The sequence below is a fragment of the Brachyhypopomus gauderio genome, chromosome 7 (assembly GCF_052324685.1).
Source record: "Brachyhypopomus gauderio isolate BG-103 chromosome 7, BGAUD_0.2, whole genome shotgun sequence".
Lineage (NCBI taxonomy): Eukaryota > Metazoa > Chordata > Actinopteri > Gymnotiformes > Hypopomidae > Brachyhypopomus > Brachyhypopomus gauderio.
In genome coordinates this window covers 20,429,248-20,449,483 of record NC_135217.1, presented here as the reverse complement: position 1 = coordinate 20,449,483, position 20,236 = coordinate 20,429,248, and the positions used below count along the sequence as shown (strand labels likewise).

The window sequence follows — 20,236 nt, the reverse complement described above, 5'->3', positions numbered from 1 at the left end:
ACCAAAACAAAAAAAGATGTGAAATGCAGGATATTTAATCACTGGACCCAGGTCAGCTGGCTAAGAAACAAGCGAGGTGTTAGAAGTGATATGGAAGTACATTCGAAACAAAAAGGGGTAGTGGAGCTACTACTCGAGCTATAGTGGAGCTGCTAAATAACACCACAGATTACACAAGAGTCTAAACTCTTCCATGTTGCACCACATAGTACAATCAGGAATTTCACTACAAGGAAAGTTGCTGACTTTTCGAATGCTGGAGTTAAAAAATGCCCAGTGATTGCAAAAAATAAATAAATTAGCTACTTAGAAAAGAATGAAAATACAGCCGTTTCAAGTGGCATGTGCGCACTGTAGATGTACATTTCACATTTAACTACTGTCAAATGTAAATACCCTGTGTTGCACTTGTTCCGTCTGTGTGTGTGATTACTATTTTGGCACCAAACGAAACATCTCAAAGTGTCAAAGTTATTTATTCTGTTTAGCTTTTAGTGACCTTGAATGATGTGCTAATTCCCACGTAGTATGATATATAAGAGTGAGGAAGTGATGCCTCCTTCCTGTCTGTGTAATCGTTGCAACACTGCAGTATAAAGGACAGCATCCCCACTCGAGTGTGTTGGTTGCAGGTTTACCACACAGACTAACAAAGGTAAGAGTTATGTTAGGATCTAAAACGACATGTTCTAGAGTCTAATGCTCTAGCCTTATTGGACTATTAGTCTTAATGTTGACTATGCAGCAACCACCCTGAATTATTATGTAATATTGAAATTAATAAGGAACGTATATAGTATATAGATACACTTTTATAATTATATAGGTGTAATGGTAAGTGAGAATCCAGAGCCAGCACATTGTAAAAACTCTTATTGTCATTCTGTGTCTTGCAGTCTTTTCTGAAACATATTTTAGTTTTAGTGACAAGATTATTAGTCAGTCCAGGAGCCCTGAAGCAATTCCTTCAATATTGGAAATTCATATCATGTAACCTAGTGGAAAGAAAATTCCCTCTTGAATGGGAATGTTTTTGGACATTTATGGGTTATCTTTAGTATGGAAAATCCAATACCTCAAAAATACATATTATGCCGTTCCTTTCTCATGAGATCAGTAAGCGTGTGTGTATGTGTGTGTGTGTGTGTGTGTGTGTGTGTGTGTGTGTGTGTGTGTGTGTGTACTTTAATGCCTGCTTGATCAAAATGCCCAAAGGCAGACAGGCTATGAACCAAGTGATATTCTGAATGTGAAATCTTTGTGCCTAATGGAGGGATTAACAGGTTTTTATTTAAATACAGATGTCACTATACAAGGCACCGACAGCACTTTGTAATTCATGTTGATATAAGTGTATTTTCTCTGCCTGAGTGTAGCTAATTCGCTATTGTTTAGTATGTGAACACTTTTCTCTCACCAGCTGGAGTGCCTATAACTGCTCTGACACTTAAATAAACACAACAGAAAAAATCCTAAAAGCACAATCACTGTAAAATTCCGTGTAAAAAGGTTCACCTGTTGTTGTCTGTGAAACAAATAGTTCCCATTTTTTGGCCAGTGTTTTCTGAGTGGACGTGTAGTGTAGTCACTTTGTTATTCGCAGCTATGCATTTCGCAGATAAGTAACTTAAAAGTATAGAATCCTTTTTTTAAGTTAACATTGGGTTGTAGTTGTAGGTTGTCTGGTGAAAGTAATGCAAGAGTTTTAGTTAGCACTAATGTAATACTGTAACACACCATAGTACTTTTAACACACAATGATAATAACGGATTTTAAAAATGGTCTCCAAACAGTGGTCCTCGTTAAAGTAACTTATCAATTATATACTGAAGCTGGAGGGGATAAGACTTGCTAACAAACTTGCTAATTGTTTTTACAGATAATCGATGAGCTAAAAAGTGGACCATGCAGTGGACAAAAGAACTCAGGGACCTGGTCCTGGCGGTGTACAGTATTACATTGATCACAGGCCTCCCTGCCAACCTGTTAGCCCTCTACACCTTCACCCAAAAGATAAAGCAGAACGCCACACCCATCGACGTCCTCCTCCTCAGCCTCACCATCTCAGACCTCATCTTCCTCTTCTTCCTCCCCTTCCGCATGAAAGAGGCGGCCGACATGCAATGGACGATAAGCTACTTCCTCTGCCCGCTTTCTGGATTCATCTTCTACACCACCATTTACAACAGCACCTTCCTCCTTACGGCCATTAGTGTGGAGCGATACCTGGGGGTGGCCTTCCCCATCAGGTACAAACTCAAGCGACAGCCCAAATATGCAGTGATTGCCAGTGTTGTGTTCTGGGTGGTTTCCATGATGCACTGCAGTATTGTCTACATTATGCAGTACTATGACCACTCAAACAACACCATCCTTGACCCGTCCAAGCGGAACGTCTGCTACGAAGACTTCAGTAATGAACAGCTAATAGTGCTCATGCCCGTACGTCTGGAACTGTTCTTGGTGCTTTTCGTAACCCCTTTCTTGATCTGCTGCTTCTGCTACATCAACTTCATCCGCATCCTCTCCCGGCTACCCAACATTAACCCCAAGAAGCGTTTCAGGGCCATTGGCCTCTCCTTGTTCACCCTCCTGGTCTTCATCATCTGTTTCATGCCTTACAATGTGTCCCACGTGGTGGGTTACATCGGCTGGTACAGTCCTAGCTGGAGAGTGTACGCACTACTCACCAGCACCTTAAACGCCTGTTTGGACCCCTTCATCTTCTATTTCTCCTCTGCAGCACTCCGGGGGACGTTCAACCACTTCATGCGAAGACTTATCAAACGAATGAACCTGTCCTGCTGCCAGGGAGCTTTCAACTTTCCCCAGTTAACCTGCACTACTACCGAGGAGAGCACACAGAGCTCCAATGACAGCTCCCGCTAGAATCTGCAGCAATCAGAGCACGGAACTGCAGACAGTCTTGGACAATGCGTGGAGAAATCCTACAGCTGTTGGCTGGAACATAAAGACCATAAAGTCTAGCTTTGCCCTTCCACCTTCTAGTATTCAAGCAACATCCACTGATTGAGATCCATCCGATCCAATGCCTATTACCAGAGGAAGTGAGTCTCTTGCTGTAACTGCGGACTTCCCATAAAGAACCCACGGAGCTGTAGGACACGGAGCTTGCTTGCATGCTGCCAGCTGTAGGACTGACTAACTTTAAGTGCTAGACGGAGAAGAAAAGGGGCCCTAAAACACCCTAAAATTGACCCTACTTTAAAAGGACTCCGCTGGAGAGTTTTATAATCATGCCCACCACAGAGCGCAAAACCTTCACAATCAGTGTGACTAAGGCATTATTACAGATATTAAGATATTAAGGAGTGTTTTTGTGTATGTTGCTCTCATGTAACAAGTTCCACAATGTTTTGACTGAATGTGCATTCACTTTTACTCATTCATAAGCTATTTTATTTGATACTTTACTGCAGCGTATTTTGGTGATAAATTCCAAGATATATTTGAGGAATACCTGCACTGCTCTGCATTATCTGTGCTAAATGAGGTATACATATTTAAATGTGTGTAATTCTGCATAAAGCTCATACTACACAAATGGGTTCTTAATGCATGAATAGTCTTTGAGATTAAATGCTTGGGATCAGTAGGCAGAATTTCAGAAATAGGCAGATGCATCTCTACAGCTCCCGGTTCACACTGAACTGTGGAAACTGCAGAATTTTACACCAGGAAGAAGAATATAATTCACATGGGCATATTTACACAGGGGAAAGAGAAGCAAAACATCAGATTTACTGAACTGAATTCTGAACTGGTTCCACATTGATTGTTTAGAAGTGTAGCTTGAACAATCCTAGCAATTAATTTATAAGTTTACAAATGTAAGCTTGTTGAGGAAATGAAATGATGCCTTGTAACTATTTTTATGTATTATTATATTTTCGTATTGGTAGTTGCACATAAAATAAACAGATGTATTTCAGTTAATTTTAAGCATTTAATTTAAGATCAGCATGAAATAAGATTATTGTAATAATAACTTTAGAATGTTTTAGAATTTTTGAACTCTAGAATAATAGCAACATGTATGCCTGTATGTTGTACTTTGCACCATATGGCACTGTTTGTCTAAAGGATCCGAAATCCACATGGAGCACATTAATATAGATCAGTTTAATTTATTGAAAATCATTTTCATTTTGTATTTTAAATAATTTATTCATAAGCACACAGTGCTTAAGCACCTTAGCACAGAAACCACTGGGTAGAATTTGCTGGCTTAAATGTGACTGAATGCATCTTTACACCTTTAGTTGTCAGTGAGAACGTGCTTGAATAAAACCAGAGAATTTATCAAGCAATCTGCGTGTGTAATCAGTATATTTTGTGTCACGTGTCTGATGCGTAGGTGTGTATATTCAGTATACTGTAGATATAGACAGAATAGAAGATGCTGAACTTTAAAATGTTCTGCAAAATTGGAAAACCAAATTGTGGGAAATGCACTGCACATATGGGGAAACTCACGCACCTTCAGAAATGCTTTCATGTATCACTGTATCAAAGCCAAGAATCAGCAAATAGAGAGAAAAAACTAAGCAAAAACAAAATACAGAACCCTTCTAGCACTCCTGTTCTACAAGCACAATTTATCATCAAAATAATAAACTCAGGACAACTTGAAGTCCACATGTGAAAGGCGCCGTTGTCATTTCAACAGCACAGAATTACCTAGTGACATGTGGTTTTAAGTGCTCTGATTCCATGTTTTTACAGAGAAGATTCACACACAACATGCATCTGCACAAGTGCAAAAACCCCTCATCACCTCTGCCCAGCCTACATTGTGGTAGTCATGGTCTGGTGGTTAGGGAGCCAGTCTTGTGACTGGAGGGTTGTGGGTTTGATTCCCAGGCCCTGGGCCATGACTGAAGTCTCTTAACCCCAACTGCTCCCTGGGTGCTAGGACTGCCCACTGCTCCGGGCATGTGTGCACCATACATCACTTGTGTGTGTGTTCTCACCGCACAGGTGGGTAAATGTGGAGGACTCAATGTGATTGGGGTGTAAATCACAAATGGCAACTTAAACACCTGTGTGTCCAAACATAATTCTGACACCTACACATGTGACTCCTAGAAAAAGCTCATAAGAGTGTTCTAGTGTTCAACAGAAAACCCTGTAGATACTGTACATTTATGGGATGCCCATTTACATACTCATAAAGTGATGACATTTGTTGATGTATTTTAAATCAGGCCTTCACGCATTGGGTAATATTCAAGCAACATCAGTGTCTATATTCTTTTTTTCACTTCCAATAGCTTAAGCCCCAAAGCCCCAAGGGTTAAGGGTCATAGAGACATGTGCCTTTGTCCTGCTCCATAATCCATCCCAGCATGCAGTAAGTGCTATTTATTAACCCCAGACTGCATAGTGGCATACGTTGTAGACCTTGGTGGAAGATTTATACCGAATAACTATATCTTAACAATGAAACAATGTTAGGCAGATAACTACATTTAGTATAGCATAAAGTTACTATAATCCTCTGAGGCCCAGTGGAATGGAAGAATGAGATTACTTCTGAACTAGTGTTGGTTATATGGTGCAAAAAAAATATTAAGATCTGAATTATTTAAAAGTTGGATCTTTATAGTGCTGAAGATACTATATTCATTTTACAATCCTAAGGACATTTAAGTATTAACTGAACCATTTTGTAGTGTCTGAATGCACAAAATGAAAGAATAAATAAATGAATAAAACATTCTTGGGCCATAGAATTGCTGATTCAATATGAGCTACTATGTGTTTTGGGCATTTGAGGGAGGGGTGGGGGTGGGGGGGGGGGGCAGTACTTTTACTGCTCAATAGAAGAAGCTACTGCTACTAATCCTAATCTTAATCCTAATCCTAATTGCTCTCCATGCTCCTATACTTCCTGTCTGATATGGAAGAAACACAAAGCTTCCATTGCTGGTGGGGTTTGCAGTCCTGGATTATCCTGTAGGTCTTATAAAACATCTCTCCTCGCTGATACTCCTGATGTGGGGGAATGAGATGGAGATGGTGCTTTAGGTCTTTAGCATGCCCCTGTAGTCAAATATCTCACACATCCTATGAAGGTCTACAATGCTGCTGGTCGATATGGGTCTCAGTTATTCTTTTGTATAAATTCATGAGGCCCAGTCAGGCCCTGACAGCTGTTCTCTCCCCTCTCAGTTGACTCTGAGAGATCTGACATTTTTCGCATGCTCTATCTCTTGTCCTTTGATGTACCCTGCGTGACTTTATTAGGTACACCTATCTTATCGCTCTACCTAATAGACCGAAATACATTTTATTGTCAGTACTAAGTGGCCATCCACCATCCCTGACATAACCATTGTACTCCGGAGTCATATGGCTGACTGCATTAGCCTCCACTACCCTAGAATCAACCTTTACCGGCCTCGTTCGTTTGTGACCTGCTTGTGAAAGAAGAACAGGTATGAGCTGGAAGTTTTTAACGTACACGTATATCTGTGGAACTACGCTGGGTGGAACAGGGAGAGAGAGGGCAGGAGAGGCAGGAATGAACACACACATCCATCTTTTTTCCTATGTATATGTTTTTAAAAAACTGCCTCTACGAAGCGGTTTCAGTGCAAGACTTTTTTCATGTCCCATCTGGTAGCAGGGCTCTGTGAGGGCTTTCTGAATAAGGTCTGAATATAAAATACACTATCTGAATATTTTATGAATGTATACCTAATATGTGAATCGGAAGAAGATTCTAATAAAACACTTTGCTTGCGCGCCTCGTGAAGGACCTCTGTCAAATTGGCAGTACAACACTAAGTACTGAGCACAGGGTTAACTGAAGCACACAACTGTGATATACTGTATGTGCTGCTGTGTTATATATGTTATGTATATGTATCAATATTTATATACCACAAAAAATATTTTTTAGAATAAAAAGGCCACAGGCAGCATTTTATAATTTCTCAGAGAACAAGTCAAGGTACGTTACAAGTTAAGTTATCAGTTATAGCATATGAGTATACTAACCAGATAACATGTGAGTATACTAAACAGATAGCATGTGGGTATACTAACCAGATAACATGTGAGTATACTAAACAGATAACATGTGGGTATACTAACCAGATAGCATGTGAGTATACTAAACAGATAGCATGTGAGTATACTAACCAGAGAGCATGTGAGTATACTAAACAGATAGGATATGAGCAGGCCCGTTGACAGTCTTGCTGGGGCCCGGGACAAAAAAGTTTCACCAACCCACCAGATATTTGTTGTAAAACGAAGTAGTTACAATTTCAAGCATTTTCAAGTACTTTATCCTAAATTCCAGCACTTTTCAAACCTGGAACACAATGCAACATTAAAATTAGTCAGGTAAATGTTTTTCCTTTATTTTCTGCGCTCCAGATTTCTGTATTTACTTTAACTATCCACCACTGTATTTCCCGCTGTTGGCCGGGTACCAGCCGGTTACGGCGGTGCTGGATCAAACCATTTTTTAGTGGGAGGCGGGGGTGTATGCACTTAATGGAAAATATGCAGATAGGTAAAAAACATATGTATTTTAGCCATTGAGCTTATTTTGAGTACAGAATTTTATATTAATGAAAGATTTCAAGATTATTTAAAATTATAGACTTTAAATAAAAAATTAATTGCGGTGCTCTTTGACGGTCCCCCCTGGCCCTGGGGCCCGGGACAACAGACCCGGTTGTCCCCCCCTGTCGACGGGGCTGGATATGAGTATACTAACCAGATAACATGTGAGTATACTAAACAGATAGCATGTGAGTATACTAACCAGATAGCATGATTCAGATAGCTTGAGTCAGATAGTATGTGAGTACACTAACCCAAGGAGCAAGTGCAGCAGTAAAGTATCCCATGAACTGGCGAGTCATTGGTGTGTAAAGCAGGTTTTCTCATTGACTGGAGTTCATTTAGCAAAAATATGTTTTGCATGGGGTTGTATAGTAAAGAGCAATAAACAGGCTACACTCTCAAAGAATACCTGTGATGTACTGGGTCTGCAAAACAGAATCAGATTTGAGAAGCAGTTAGACAGCACTCATATACTATGTGATGTATTCATTCGACTCAGGAATAAAACGTGTGTGTTTTGGCACGGGCATTTCATCTGATCTGGTGTGCTGATGAAGGCCTAGGCATGGAAAGGTCCGTGTTTTACACCGAGTTTACGAGTGCTGTCCGGCTGCCCTCCTAATTTGCATGGGTTGTACGTTGTCCTTGCTTGCCTCCTGAAATCTATTATCAACATTTGTTTCGCTTAGTTGAAGTAACCCTGGGGGCCTCCAGTAGTACAGAAGAGCCTGGATGAAATGTAGTCACTGATCATGACTAACTGAGGGCTCCATAAATGATAGTCTAGACTCCAATTACAGAACGCAGCATTAAAACCCAAACTGAAAAGCTAGTCTAATGAGTATGACTGCACCGAATACCAAACTGAAGTTGCCATACACTCATCTTACATAACTACCTATATTCTTCGAGTGGGTTAGGGCTAAGTGGAGAGCAATGGAGACGTATCCTCTGTGGATGTGTGTGCATACTCTACAGTCTATCCACGAGACGCGTTTCCAGCCCAGCCTAGCAGGGCTCTCTGATGTATTGGAGGTCTAGTCTTTCAAAACATTTCATTATGATGGGGCTAAGAGCCTCGGAGCGCTGTTGTTACAGACATGAAACCACATGTTGTTTGGTACCGGCAAGGTGGTAGCTGTCTTGGAGCAGGTAAATACAGGTGTTTGTGAGAGTGATGTATTGGAAGTGTCAGCAAGGACATCTAGATGTTCTTCAGGTGCTTTGCCAGGGACGTGATGAGGACCGGCCTGCTTTTCACACTCTTATTTGAGCTGGGGACAGTTTAAGTGGCAGCTCCCTTAAGACAGCTTTAATGGCTGCTTCTCAGTTAAGAAGATGAAACAAAAAGACACGCTATGCCTGTCCAGGAGAGACATCTCACAAATGGGCACGTGGAGGTCCTGCCTGAATCTGGAATCATCTTGATTGTTTCTTGATTGTTGATTGAACCCTGATTTTTGGTTTTTTATTAAGACTACCCAGTCTCTGTCCACACTGATCTAACACCTCCATTCAGTGTGGACGTGGCAGTACTCTACTAATAATGGAAGATTTTGATAGTTGTCATGAGAATGATGCATTGAAGTACTCTATGCTATTTTTATTTATTTTTGTTCTAGGGTTAGGGTTAGGGATTTCAGTATGGGAAGGGCTCGAACACTTATATAAGTATATGTAACACGCTGAAGGATGTACAGTGTGGCTTAATGGAAAAAACAAGGCACAGAACCCAAAGGGCGAAGAAAGGTCATAAGCCATGACACTATCATCTGAAGAGCAGGCAGACAGAGAAGTGGTCTGGGATAAAAGATCAGGTTGAACAGGGTGTTTTGGACCAAGTAATCAGACTGGAGAGTGTTGGAGAGTGGGAATGGGTGTGGTTGAGGGCTTGATGTTAACATAATGGCCTTTTACAAGCCCCTTCATGAGACGGGAAAGCCAAAAATGGGATTAATCGTTTTCTTTAAGGAAAGCCTACTGCTAAAATAAGGGTTTTAATGGTAATGCATGAAGAGGTTGGAGCTGCAGGTTTGCTGCCATTTCTATGAATTTCTCATATTTTTCTCATATTTTTCTCACAAAAAATGTATTTTATAATTACATTTACAATTTTTTTAGTCCACCCAAATGTAGAAACCCCCAAGGAAAGCCTTTAAAATTGTCAGTGTTGGCATGTGTGCAACACTGTGAAATAGCTGAATTACTGGCAACCCTTATATGGAAGTTTGAAGTTACCATAAGGGCTGTCAGAGGGGTTTTCCAGCACGTGCTACTGAATAAACCATAGTCCTGCTGCCCAATCCATTGGAGAGAAAGCTGAAGTGATTTATCAGCTCACAAGACCCACTTTACCAAGCATGGAACGGAGGAAACGCAGGCAAATACACACGGTTCATGGGTCATGTGGTTGGTTTTGAAAGGGTACTGCCTTTATATTGAGTGTGAGAGGTGGACCAGAGAGGGACAAGTAGTAGTGATTTTACACACAAACACACACACACACACACACACACACACACACACACACACACACACACACACACACACACACACACACACTCACACATCCGTCTTCCTCTCCCTCCCATTTCACTAAGCAAAGACTCCTACACAACCGAAGGCGTATAACTACAGATAAGAGTGGGATGTCTTCAGGCTAATGATCTGCACACACTTCAGCCCCTTCCATCTTTGAGTCAGTTACCACCTTCAAACGTACGAACACGCTGGTGATGTTCCTACGGAAATGGTTTGTAGGGAACCATGGCGCAGTATCTGGAACAGGCTTATTAATTTTCCAATATCCATGCTGCATATTGGGCAGAGAAGGTAAACAGTGAGGCGTGGACGGCAGCAGACAGACTCTCCCCTTGGCTTGACTAGAGCTAATGTCAACAAGGTCCCTCAGAGCTCCTCAATCTACAGCTGGGCTGGGATGATATATTGGTAGATAAGCACTGGTCCTAATGTCAGCTGCAGTTTCTCATGATAGCAAAACATTGGATGATCACAACATTCAAGGAGTTCCTATGTTACATAAATCTATTTTTATTTTTATTTTTTCGGCTTGCACAACTTGGTGACTCCTCTTGCGGGAACAAAGGCCTCCCTAAGGTACTGTCACGGTTTTCAAAAATAGAGAAAGCTGAGTAATGTTCTTGTAATGCAATGGTTTTGTAATTCACTGTGAAAGTACAATTCATAGTTACACTCATTTCATTCATGATGTGAGACAGCTATGGAACAGAAACCATGAGAAGGAAAGACAGGTGACAGGTCACAGGTGATAATATGTGCTGCTTTTTGGACTTTCTGAGAATTATTTGGGGCCATGGAAACAGTTCCACAAAATGGATGTGCATTTTTAATGAGATCACAAGCAGGATGATTGTACGTTGCTCTGTATTACATGCTAGTCAACATTTACAGAATATTTTAGAGGGTTGCACTTATATGTATATTGTATGATTATGTATGTATATTATGTATATTGTATGTAAAATCTATTCATGTTGCCTACAAAAGAAACATTCAACATTTTATGTACTACTGTACCATGTCACCAACATATTAGACTTATTAGAACATATTCGAATCTGAAAACTGTTTCTATTGTTAGATTAAAACAACAGATCCTCTCTGTCTGTCCATTAAAAAAGAAGTGCCTAGGCAATAAATAAAATGTGTGCTGCTTCATTAGCCTACTGATTCTATATTACAGTGAATTATAAAAATAATTATGTATAAACATTTATATCTCTCCTTGTGTTGAGAGTTGGTCCCCAGGGTTTCAGGATCTTGTGAGTTTTATTACTCAGAAACGTAGTTTTACAGCAGCACTACAATGACATTTGGCAGCTTTCCAAAAACCAAAAGGCTTTTTGAACTTGAAAACACACCCACATTTATTGGGAATGAAAAGGAAATGGTTATACAATGGTTATCCTTGTAATGAACAGTACAAACTTTTAAATAATAATTAATTTCAACTTCATCAGCGACATTCTCTTATGGGATACATTTATTTGTAAACTTTTATTCAACTTTTATTTGGTTATTCAATACTTACTTACTATTCAACTTTGTATATATATATATATATATATATATATATATATATATATATATATATATATATATATATATATATTGAATATGTTGAATTTATATGTATTATATACACACACACATATATTATATTATTATTATTTTTATTTTCTCTGCAACAGACGCACTGGAACGGCAGCGCGATGCAGGAGTGTGAGCAGAGTCTCTGCCTCTCCATTTACATCATCACCTTCATCACCGGCTTCCCCTCCAACATCCTGGCCTTCTACACGTTCGGCCGTAAGGTGTGGAGAAAACCCGCCCCCATCGACATCCTCCTCCTCAACCTCACCATCTCCGACCTGCTCTTCCTCCTCTTCCTGCCGTTCAAGATGCAGGAGGTGGCCAACGGCATGATATGGGACATGCCTTATTTCCTGTGCCCGTTGTCTGGCTTCGTCTTCTACATGACCATCTACAACAGCACCTTCTTCCTGACGGCAGTCAGCGTGGAGCGGTACCTGGGCGTAGCCTACCCCATCCGCCACTCTCTGTGGCGCCGGCCCATCTATGCCGTGGCCGCCAGCATCTTCCTGTGGATCCTGTCCTTCCTCCACCTCAGCATAGTCTACATCATGCCCTACTACGACCCGGCGGGGATGGCCTCTCCGCCCAGGAACGTGTGCTACGAGGAGTTCACGGAGGCCCAGCTGCACGTTTTGCTGCCCGTGAGGCTCGAGCTGTGTGTGGTGCTCTTCTGCGTCCCGCTCGTCATCTGCTGCTTCTGCTATGTGGGCTTCATACGCGTCCTCTCCCGCCTGCCCAACATTGGCCGCCGCCGCCGGCTCCGGGCCATAGGGCTGGGCGTGGGCACGCTGCTGGTGTTCGCCGTCTGTTTCGGGCCCTACAACGTCTCCCATGTGGTGGGCTTCGTGATGGGCCAAAGCCCTGGCTGGAGAGACAAGGCGCTGTTGCTCAGCACCTTCAACGCCTGCCTGGACCCGCTCATCTTCTACCTGTCCTCGGCCGCCGTGCGCCGGGCCCTGGGCAGCCTGGTGCGGGGCGTCCAGAGCAGGTTGGAGGCGTGGACTTGTGTCCGAAACCACCAGAAATCCAGTGACAGCAAAACTGAGAAAACTGGGACGAACCCATTCCCCAAACCCGTCGAGATCAACGCCCTCTGAGAAAACCCTAGAGGTGGAACAGGAAGCAGTTGAGCTCTTTGTGTTTCCTCTTGCTTACACATCTCTCACATCTCTGCACTTCCTGTATAGATTAACGGACAGGACGCGGACCACAGATTTCACACACACTCTTTATCAGACCCCAGAATGAGGAAAAAGATATAATGGGCCAACTGTGCACACACAAGGGCTTTGTATTGTGTGCCTGCAAACAGAAGGACTGTGTGTTTGTGAACGTCCACCTGATTATATTTTGCTTTGGCTGTTCCTTCAGCCAGAAGACGAAAACCGTATACCAGGCATATTGAGTACTGGGGAAATAAAGCCCTATCTTGATCCACTTAACCCACACAAATAAACGAGCCAGTATGATTCAGCGGAGATTAGTCACGCAACCACAGTTTGCTCATTGTGAAGGAGAAAGGGTCTGTAGTACCATGGAATATTTCGGTCAATAGAATCATCCTTCACCTGCTCCCATGTTAATGCTGTAAAGTGATTTGATACTGTGTAAAAAGAACAATGGGTGGCTGACTGGATACTGGCACTGGTTTTCTTAGGGTGTTACATGAGAAACAAAAGTAAAAAGAGTAAAAAAATGGTGTTAGTGTGAATGTGAGTGTTAGGTAGAGAGAATCAGTGTTGAATGCCAGTGTTAGAGTGAGAGAGATAAACACAAAGAAAAACAGAGAGTGAGAGGAACCAAAATGGCTTTCATAATATATAATTTTTACATTCTAGACCATTTGTTACAGACTACTTCATGAAATGATGTCAGTAAACCATTCATACCTGAATGGAAAACAAAATCAATAAAGACAAAACATCTTACAATGTAACATTATACCTAATTCTAAGAAAATTATTAAACTCTTTAAACCACTGAGGATTGATTATCTTGTCAAAACAGAAATAGCCAAATAACCAGTAGCAGCAATTCTTCATGTCTGAACTGTAATTAGCTGTCATTATTTAGGGTGTTTATTGCAACATAAGACCACCTCAGGGACAGATCCTTGCTGATTGTGTTGTCTGGTATCCCTTACCAGGACGGTGTCATAAGATTTTATTGTATATTTCCTTCTCACACTAAATTACTTTACTCCAACTACAGCTCTCCCTATGGGATCCTGTTGTTGCTATGATTTATAAACAAATATTTGTGTAAGGTTATTGTGTAGCTAATCTTATGCTGTGTGTGTGTGTGTGTGTGTGTGTATGTGTGTGTGTGTGTGTGTGTGTGTGTGTGTGTGTGTGTGTGTGTGTGTGTGTGTGTGTGTGTGTGTGTGTGTGTGTGTGCATGTGTGAATATAAGGCCATAAATACATGTGGGGAGAAATAAACAGGGTTTTAGACCCATGCTTCATCGTGTATCAAACATCACAAAGTTGTTTATATAATTTATTATGTCTAGCAGCCTCTTAAGTTCCAGATTCAGTCAATAAAAAGATAATGCACAGTGAAGCAATGTTTAACACAAATGCTTGTCACAATATTTTAAGATATATCTATGTTTTTTCTTCAGTCTGCATGCTGTGAAATGGATAGACTTTCATGCTAAATGCTTTTGTTTCTTTTGGAAATATATCAAGCAAATATTGTGGGCTACATTGACCACTTATCATAAACTTGTCATTCTCTATAGCTAAAATAGACCATAATACCAGCGATTTCAAAATAATGGTGGATGTTTTAGCATTCTGCTCTCTGCATTCTTTCTGCTAATGTAATTAGGGCTAAGCGCCAGCGTTTTAGAAGGCATCATTTAAACATTAGATACAGCCAACCAGGACTTTTACTCTGGAGATTTACTCACCCAAAGTGATGAATAGTATAGCAATTCTAGAGAGGGATGTTGTTTGTCGGGATGTTGAATTATTCAGTCACTTAGTTGGATGCAGCGTCTGGGAAGGACATGCTATTCTCCATGATGCGACCGGTTAGGTGAAGTAAATATTTGTGAAGTCACCGACAGCTAAGGAATGCTGTAAAAGTTGGATTTCTGGATGCAGTAAGCCTTTCCTGAATTACATGACAAGTGTATCAAGCGTGAAAAACCTTCATTGTAAAAATCCTTCGTTGTCCAAACCTACATGCTGTCAGGTTGCCAATGTCTCAGGATGACCCAGGTGTGAGGTACTGTCAGGATGAGAGCTGGTGGCATGGGTGCACCCAAGTGTGTGGTGCTACCAAGTGGCCTCTCCATGGGTTTTTGTCAATAAACTGACAAAATGTCAAAAAAAGGCATGAGGACACCTGAGGAAGTCACTGTTTTATAAGGAAAACATTGCATTTCTGGTCACTGTTTTATAAGGAAAACATTGCATTTCTGGTCATTGTTTTAGAAGGAGTTGTGGAGTTTCCGTGGCTTAGTCAGCATGATCCAGTTATTTCTTGGTAGGCTGGAGAAATTGTAAAATGGAGCAAATACTGTCAGAGTATAGGATTGCATTATTGATCTTCGATTGGGCACATCTTCCCCTAAGAGTAGAATTTATTTTCTCTCTGTACCAGAAATCAACGTCCTGGAAAGGTACATCGACGAGGTGCTTAAACTAGGATCTATAAAACCCTCCACTTCTCCTGCTGCAGCAGGAATTTTTATGGAGAAAAGACTATAGTCTGAGACCATGTATGGATTACTGTGCGCTAAATTCCGTAACCATTAAATACTGCTAACCCCTACCTCTAGTCCCAGGGGTACTTGAGCAACTCTGAGAAGCCGGAATTTTTTGCAAAACTTATCCGCAGTACAACTTATCAGCTTATTCGCATCTATGAGCATGACAAAGCGAAAATAGATTTTGTCACCACTAGCAGGCGCTACTTGTATCTTGCTATGCACCATGGACTCTTTAGCACTCCGTCTGTTTTCCAAGCCCTTGTGAAAGAGGTGTTGAGAGACCTGGTTTGGAAATGGCTCATTGCATCCATTGATGATGTTCTGATTTACTCTACTGGGACCAAACGTATCCAGCACACAATCTGCATGTCAAAGATAAACAATGAACATTTCACGAAAGAAACAGACCTTTCTAGGGTACAGTACTGGGATGAAAGACGTTAGCATGAACTAACCCTAGACGTAGCTTGTAGTGGTGAATTAGCCTAAACCACTACCACAGCTACAGAAATTTCTACAAATGTTTTTTTAAAGACCATTGCTATGCCTTTGACTTGCTTACTAAAAGGTGGTTTGTGGACCCAGCAAATGATCTATTGGCCCATTTCCACTAGGGGCTGCTTGGCGCGGTACGGTTCGATTCGCGACGGTTTGTGAGTGTTTCCATTAGTACCAGGTCCCAGTTAGCCGGTCCCTTCGGGTACTTTTTTCGTACCTACTCGCTCGAGGTTCTAACTGTTCCGAAGCGGTACAGTTCTGTGACGTGGAGGAACAGCATGACACTGATTGGCCAGGGAGTGTCGTCACAGGTTGCGTCACAGGAGAGCGACTCCTCCGCTATGCTATGGACTCCTCAGCCATTTTTAAAACCCAAGGAGAGAAGTCTGTTCCCTGGTCAAACGCCGAGGTACAAACCTTTCTGTTAATAATCAGCGATCAAAAAATCCAGGGCGAACTGGACGGGGCCACTAGAAATGTAAAGGTTTTTAGCGAGGTTTCCGCGCTAATGGCCACTCATGGCTACCAGCGGTCCGTTCAGCAGTGCCGGTCGGTCCAAGCTAAAAAAGCTTAAAAGCGATTACCGGGCGGTGAAGGACCATAACGGACGCAGCGGAGCAAAACCGCAAAGACTGGAAATGGTTCCAGCAAATGGATGCCATATACGGTCACCGGCCAGCCAGCAACGGAAGAGAAAACGTGCTGGACACGACAATGTCGGTGCTGGAGGCCACGGAGAATGGTGAGTGTATTGTGATTTCAGTTTTACTAGGCTCGTAAAAGATGTAATATGAACGTAATATGAACGCATCTATTGTAAACGCAGGAATTTAGAGCTGTGTTTGTAGTTAATGTTACCACCACAGTCACTACTGTACAATAGCTAGCTCTTAGCCTTGCTAGTTGCTAGTTAGCTGTAGCCATAAACAAAGCATGAGCAGCGATGACGTGCTACACATTTTGTGCAGTTACGCTATATTGTTGTTGCTTTCACGGGAATGCTTGTGTTTAATATTTGTTATTTTTTACGTTCAAGATTCCCCTTCCACTGACGAGGCGAGCGGAGTTGGCGGAAAATGTTTGGCGAACTTGTGAACACCATGCTATAAATATTTATTTCATATAAAGCTATACGTTATTTTTAGGTAATTTGCTTTTTGCACTTTTTTTAAACTATAACTATATTATTTACATATGTTGTACTTTAAATATCTATATTTCATAATAAAGTTTGATTTCATTTGATTGTATGACTGATGCTTTTTATGCAGGGTGTGTTCAGCCTGTTTGAGTAATACCAAATTATTATCAATAATTAGAGCAACCACATACAATAATGAAGATAAAGATAAATAAGATACAATAATGGTATGTGTTAAGGGGCATCGACCGGTGTTGTGGTCGCATACAAATGATGTCACGACACTACAACCCGTGCGCCAACAGCGACTCCACCCACATTGTGGTGGTCCACCATTGTAATGGAAACACAACGCGACCATACCGTTCCGTTGCGAATCGATCCGTATCGAACCGTACCGCGCCAAGCAGGCCCTAGTGGAAATGCGCCATATGTTCTACCCATCTTCTACTTTACTCTCATAAGGTCGGCAACACAGAGGAATTCTGATATGGAGAACAGGAAATTTTTACCCTTGAAAGTAAAATTTAGGGAGTGGCATCGTTGTTTAGAGGCCTTATCACAGAGGCACATAGTTAATTTCTCACATTTGCACAACCTTCTGTTCTCTCTTAAACATTAATGTAATCTTAACCCCTGGCTACCAAATACTTAAGATAAGAGAGACACCTTCGTTCGTATTGTAGCAGGTCCCAAAATGACTGGAGCAAAAATCTTTTATGAACTGAATATGAGCAGATCTTTCTGCAGGTCGGGCGAAACCAGCAGTGTGTCAGCAGTGAATTCATTGATGATTTACAGCATCAAAACATCCAGAAGGAAGTACAAGTGTCAAGGACAAGTGGATTGGCTGTCAACATGGCGCCTTAAAATAAGACCAAGAAATGAGATACTTGTCATATTGGTCTGTTGAACTATCATGGCTCAGGGAAGATATAAGTATACAGGAGTGGATACAGCAGGCCCGTAGCCAGGGGGGATCGAAGGGTTCGTTCGACCCCCCCCCCTCGCCCCCGCACCCTCCCTCCGTACACACATGCCCCTCAAGATAGGTAGGCTATTCAATGAATGAATTGTTAATCTCCGGTGAATATACAGACGAACAAATAAGGACAGCAACAGCAGACTCACAACAAACTTATAACAGTGTTGCCAACTCTCACGCAATGAGCGTAAGACACACGCATTTGATCGTTTCCACACGCTCACACGACATACATCCGATTTCTCACGCTGAAAAAAAAATCTAGTTTATTTATCTCCGATCTACATCTATGATTCAATGAGTTACTAGTTCACTCTGGCGCCAACCACTGGCGATCGATCGCTTTAGGCGCAGCATAGAGGAAACATATAAGACATAATCCCCCCCGTCAATGTTTGACACACACACCACCCCCTTCCCCCCGCCCCTAATCAAATCTCAGTCCTAGTGATTTTGATAAGTTGGCAACCGTGCTTATAATGAATAAAATATGTCTAAATTAAAAGGTTTGAAGTGTGCTTATGAATTTAGGGGGCATTGGAGTAGAGAGCCAAATGAAGTCCACTTTTGGGGGAAAAAGATCCCCCCCATCACAATGCTGGCTACGGGCCTGTACAGGACACATGTTTTATGCAGCAGGGCCATGTGATGGGAGTCTCTCTGTACCTGGTAACATACTGAACGAGAAGTCAAAGTTTAAATAGGTTACTGTCAGAGAGACGCAAGTAAATAGGTTATTGTCAACAAGATTCAGGCGCAAGCTATTTTAATTACCCAGTGGTTAACCTGGGCTGTCTCTCTGTCTCAGACAAAGATCGGCCACTACCCTGTTACCATAAGGTCCATTTAAAATTCAGTTAACATCAGTGTCCTACCGGGCTCTCCTATTTCCTATTTCCGCAACACTTCATCTGTCTCTCCATAAACTTGTCTCCTCTTCCTCTCAGTTAACCTCCCATCCACTGGGTGTCAGCACCTCCTGGGTGACAGTGTTTTGTCAGGACTGGATTCCAGGTGTCATGTCATTGGTTGCTCTGTACGGATTAGGAAGAATACAATCAAGAATACAAAGAATACAATGATATTGTGGACCAATCTATGATGTCCGATTTATGAGTTCTGATTATGAGGTCTGGTGATGTAGGGAGCTGGCAATGTTTGGTCTTTATGTACTAAACTTCGTGTACAACTGGGTGATCACTAACATAGCAATGTGGCTATTGATAACTATATAGGTCAAGTCTATATACTAGGCTTACTAGGTTAACAATTGTAGATATGTGTTGTTCACTGTAGTACTCTGATCTTTAGATCTCTGATGTTTGCTAGGTGTTTTCAGTTCCTCACTTTCCCAGGTGAAGCTGAATTATTTCTTTGGGCTGCCCTGGAGTTACATGACTGAAAAAGATAAACCCAGAACAAGCTCGGGTTTAGTTGTGATGAACCCTCCTTTGTGGGTATCCCTCTGCATACCGCAGTAATTCGTGTTAACTGGCTTTGCTTGAGGCTTGTCTTTGTTGACGTGCAAGACAGTGAGCTCTTCGCAGCAATATCATGCACTCTCAAATAAACATGACCCAATTACTGTAATCTACAGCTTTGGAACAATATTTTTTTAAGCAGACCTCCTCCTGGAATCTAGCATTTAATTTCTCATGAAGACTTCAAAATAATCTAAACTCTTTTAGATGGTACAACACCATGAGCAAAGATGGCCACCCTACAGTTAAGATAATGCTAGCAGCATGCACATTATTTCTTACCCAGGTTGCTTAGCAAAATTCAGTTCGCCCTATCTTCCGTCTGCGTAAGAGATCACCAGAACGACCCCCCCCTTCCCCCAGCTGGACCCTGTTGCTCTCCTCTGCCGTTCCCCGGGTTCTTGTGTCCTTTGACCCAGGCACTGTGTCGGTTCTGCCTGGTGTTTCCTCTCTAGTGCTGTTCCACTGTAGAGGGCGGTGCAGTGCTCTCTCTCCTCCCTCCTCCCTCCACCATCTTCTGGGCTGGAGACATTACTGTCCTCTCCTCTCCACCCTCATGGTCACCCGTGTTGCGAAAAAGATTTTTAGATTGTGCCTTATAGATAGGCTGACCAGGATGCTTGTACATTGAGCAAAAAAAAAAAAAAACAACATTTGTTTACCAATCC

At 41.8% G+C, this 20,236-nt stretch overlaps 2 protein-coding genes and 1 long non-coding RNA gene across 3 annotated transcripts in view; 2 read left to right on the top strand and 1 right to left on the bottom strand.

The window, feature by feature from the left end:
- Positions 1–19,975, bottom strand: part of LOC143518243 (uncharacterized) — a 28,001-nt gene extending 8,026 nt beyond the window's left edge. Inside the window, exons 1-2 of the long non-coding RNA XR_013132113.1 lie at positions 19,851–19,975; positions 18,963–19,121 (exon numbers count right to left, since the gene is read on the bottom strand). This is a non-coding gene — a long non-coding RNA (uncharacterized LOC143518243). The remainder of the gene's footprint in view (positions 1–18,962; positions 19,122–19,850) is intronic.
- LOC143519229 (free fatty acid receptor 3) lies at positions 578–4,560 on the top strand. The gene is made up of 2 exons (XM_077012444.1): positions 578–655; positions 1,881–4,560. The coding sequence occupies exon 2, from the start codon at positions 1,907–1,909 to the stop codon at positions 2,888–2,890; it is 984 nt and encodes a 327-aa protein (XP_076868559.1). The 5' UTR covers positions 578–655; positions 1,881–1,906; the 3' UTR covers positions 2,891–4,560.
- Positions 10,333–14,290, top strand: LOC143519228 (free fatty acid receptor 2-like). The gene is made up of 2 exons (XM_077012443.1): positions 10,333–10,723; positions 11,839–14,290. Exons 1-2 carry the CDS (start codon positions 10,595–10,597, stop codon positions 12,838–12,840), a joined length of 1,131 nt encoding a protein of 376 aa, XP_076868558.1. The 5' UTR covers positions 10,333–10,594; the 3' UTR covers positions 12,841–14,290.
- Positions 19,976–20,236: the final 261 nt, after the last annotated feature.

Coding starts and splice junctions, on each gene's coding strand:
- LOC143519229 (XM_077012444.1), top strand. CDS start 1,907: ATGCAGTGGACAAAAGAACTCAGGGACCTGGTCCTGGCGGTGTACAGT.
- LOC143519228 (XM_077012443.1), top strand. CDS start 10,595: ATGATAGCAAAACATTGGATGATCACAACATTCAAGGAGTTCCTATGT. Junction 10,724..11,838: donor GGAACAAAGGCCTCCCTAAG/GTACTGTCACGG, acceptor TCTCTGCAACAG/ACGCACTGGAACGGCAGCGC.